We start from the raw sequence: 3,409 nt of genomic DNA, 5'->3' as shown, positions 1-3,409 counted from the left end.
CAGCTCCGTTTTGGTCAGTCGGTACAGCAACTGACCCGCTGTGGCCTGTCCTACCACACGAACTACCCAACAATCTTGTGATAAACCTGACTCGAGAGTAAAACAGCACGTGGACCAATACCTTCGTGGTGAGGGTCTTCACGGGCTTCAGGTTGAAGTTGTAATCCAGGTGAAGGTAGTTCAGGTTCTTCCTGTGGATCAGCAAGTTCAGCATGTTGTAGCCCTGGCGACACACCTGCAGGCCCACTTCCACCCAGTCCAGCTTTGTCGACTGGAAGAACTTCGTAGCTTTGAAGGAGCGGAACAGGTATCTGGAGAGAGCAGAGTATCATCAGCTGAACTGCTGATGCAGCTCAGCGGTTCCCCAGCGAACACCCCCCGCTCACCTCTTCTTCTGAGCCTTGGGGGGTCTGTGCTTGAGCGCGTTGAGGACATAGTATTTCAGTAGCTTCTGATAGGAGACCCGCACTTTCACCGGCTGGCCGGCTGGGCAGTGCTCACGATACCTTGGGATAAAGCAGATTTCAATTTTTCACGTTCCTTAAAGAACAACAAGTCTCAGAAACTCTCCTAAACATCTCCAGAAACCAGTCACCACAGGGTGTCTTTATTATCTTGTTACAGTGAAAATAAAATAACACCACAATCACTACAACACCTTGTCCCTTGGAAAAGAACTCACCAGTTCTTGACCAGTGGGATATCAAGAGCTCTCCGAGTCCTCCCAGACCTCAAGTTGAAGGGCCGTGGGGCCCACAGGAGGGCAATACCGTTGGCTGTGTTATCTGTGTAGAGTGGGGTGTCCTTCAGGAAAGGTTCCACAAACTCTGGCAACTCAAACTCTTCGTCATCATCAGGCAACGGTTCCTGACTCTGAAACACAGGAACACCACACGACATCTGTTCCACGGGTCTTTCAGCTCAGTTACCCAAGTGAAATCTTTGTTCTCATGGCAGAAGTGAGAAAGTGCTGAGTATCAGAGGAGCAAAGAGCACTCTGCAAGGCCCCGAGAACCGGCTCTGGCTGCCAGACCCTGAGCTAGGTGTTACTGAGGTAACTCGAGGGAGGTTCAGCTCCATCAATACACCGAGGTCACCCAAAAGGATAAATAATCTGTCAGAAAACTCTAAAACTGAAACACTGTTAAATACACATTGGGCTTTATCCCAGAGAGACAAAGGAGAGAGCTTTGTGCAACTCCAGAAGAAGAGGAAGACTACAAGTGACAACTTGTGAAAGGGCTATTGCACCTCCCGAAATATCTGCGGGTGCCGCTCTCAGAGGCACGGCTACCCACGAGACGCCTCAGCTCCGTCACCTCCACACGCAGGGCTTACCACAGGCTCTCCCGGACAGTCACTCACCTTGACAGAATGTCTGTGTGAAATGGGGTTGATCAGCGGATCGAAGTAAAAAGCCGGGAGATCAGGATCTTCTGTTTTAATGAAAACGACGTTTGGAGTGTGATACCTGCGACACACAAGATGAGTTAGAGCATCCCCAGCAACCTTCCTCTCCCCTCCCCTCCCCTGCGCTTACCAGGTCAGGTGGACATGGTGTGGCAGGTTATTGTACAAGTAGGGAAAAGCGATTTTGTACTCTGTCCTGATTGGCTGCCTGATGATAATCTTGTTGATGTCATTAAATTCATTCCAGTCTTCATCCCTCAAACGAGACAAAACCCAACGGTTACGTGAGCATTCAGGGGGACACAAAACCAAATGTTTTTCTTTCAGCCTCTTCTTCAGGCTAACAACCACTCAGCATCCTGGCTAACAACCACTCACATCAGCCAGCACATCCCAGCCTGAATGTTACAGAGAGCAAACACCAGGAAGAGCTCACTGGAAACACATCAACCTCCCCAGATAACCATCGTGTCTCGCCCTCAGCCCAGCACTCACTGAAGATTGATGTCTCTAACCAGAGGCTCAAACTTGGGACCCCCAGGAATGGCCATGTTCAGCGCCTTGGAGGTAAAGAACGCTTTCAGGTCGAACAGATAGAAATAGTTGTCATCCACCAGGTCAGTGAGCAGCTGATTAGCCAGCCGGTACAGCGTGGACATCATCGGGAGGGTGAACTGCCAGCGCTGGTACGTCGAACCGTTCACGTACCTGCAGAACAAAGCACAGACACTCAGCACACAGCTGGGCCTTCACGAAAGGACCAGAAATAACTGAGGCTCTCCCGGCGCGCTGTGCCCCCAGAGAGGCACGTACTTCCTGTTGTCCTTCAGCGGCTGGTGGTCATAGAACCAGTCCAGCACAGGGGCGTCCTCCTCTGGATCCAGCTCCAGCTGGATCGCTTCCAGGGGCTCCACATCCAGGATGTTATCAGCATAATCCAGAGGGGGTTCTTCGTCATCAAACGGGGGGAATCTCATCCTCTTGAAGTGACGCCTATCCCTCTTCTCTCGCCTCATCATAATCCACATCGACCTGGCAGACACCCACAGATGGTTAAACATCGTTTTTATGGTGGATGCACGAGTGTTCACTCCCAGTTCCCACCAGGGTAAAGGAAGAAGGCACTTACCCCCACTGAGCAATGTACACCGGCTCGATGACCCAGGGGATCTCATTCACAAAAGAGATGGCGCCGGTGATGTGGTACAAGACTGGAACATCTCTGATTTGCTCCCAGGGCATGGGCATGTTCTCCAAGAGCTTCAGAACAGCATGAGGCATGTACTTCAGAGCACTGCAACCACACATGGAGCAAGTTAGTGCCACAGACCATGAGCTGCATGAGACAGCTCTCTGAACCCAAACAGCAAAGCAGGACTAGTGATGCTTTTTCATCTTGCAAAAAATGTATGCTGGCTACTTCACGCTCTCCCTCAACTTATTCCAGACAATGTGTTATGCAGAGAAATGTTTTTCTCATGAATTCAAAGTAAGAACTCCCTTTGCTTCTCCTCTTCTGCATTGCTACACTAGTGCAACGGGTTACCCCACCCTCATCAAGCTACTACGCTGCTCTCTATGCACGCTGACATGGAAGGCCTTTGGAGAAGGGCTTCTCCCTTCAACCACCCACGAGGAGCTTTGACATAGGAGCAGAGGAGGGCTCGCTGCGAGGGGCTCCCTTACCCCAGGTAAACGCGCTTGTCGTGACGGAACTTCCTGTTGGTCATGTCACCGTGGTCGCGGATGATCTTCCGGACGTGCTCGGGGGGCATGTCCTCCTTCTGCGCGTCCACGAAGCCGAATTTCCTCTTCTCCGCATAGCGCTGGGCCTGCAGCTGCTGCCACTTGCGGGCTGCGGGGACAGAGAAGCGGCGGGGTCAGGCCCGGACCCGCTCAGGAGGGCGGCGGTGCAGGGGCCGGCTCTACCCACCTTTCTCCTGCAGCTTCTCCTCAGACATGTAGTCGGGCAGCGGCGCCAGCGGGCTGGGCACCGGGG

At 52.4% G+C, this 3,409-nt stretch overlaps 1 protein-coding gene across 1 annotated transcript in view; it reads right to left on the bottom strand.

Moving 5' to 3' along the window:
- Positions 1–3,401, bottom strand: part of PRPF8 (pre-mRNA processing factor 8) — a gene marked incomplete at its 5' end in the record, with an annotated part of 18,323 nt that extends 14,922 nt beyond the window's left edge. Inside the window, 10 exons of the mRNA XM_010135582.1 lie at positions 122–311; positions 387–506; positions 683–873; positions 1,366–1,471; positions 1,541–1,666; positions 1,906–2,118; positions 2,224–2,442; positions 2,540–2,704; positions 3,097–3,265; positions 3,344–3,401. Of these exons, the coding sequence (XP_010133884.1) occupies positions 122–311; positions 387–506; positions 683–873; positions 1,366–1,471; positions 1,541–1,666; positions 1,906–2,118; positions 2,224–2,442; positions 2,540–2,704; positions 3,097–3,265; positions 3,344–3,401 (1,557 nt within the window). The remainder of the gene's footprint in view (positions 1–121; positions 312–386; positions 507–682; positions 874–1,365; positions 1,472–1,540; positions 1,667–1,905; positions 2,119–2,223; positions 2,443–2,539; positions 2,705–3,096; positions 3,266–3,343) is intronic.
- Positions 3,402–3,409: the final 8 nt, after the last annotated feature.

Source organism: Buceros rhinoceros, unplaced genomic scaffold (genome assembly GCF_000710305.1).
Source record: "Buceros rhinoceros silvestris isolate BGI_N320 unplaced genomic scaffold, ASM71030v1 scaffold7940, whole genome shotgun sequence".
Taxonomy (NCBI): domain Eukaryota; kingdom Metazoa; phylum Chordata; class Aves; order Bucerotiformes; family Bucerotidae; genus Buceros; species Buceros rhinoceros.
Note: the sequence above shows the minus strand (reverse complement) of the source record. Positions and strands in the feature narration are given on the sequence as shown.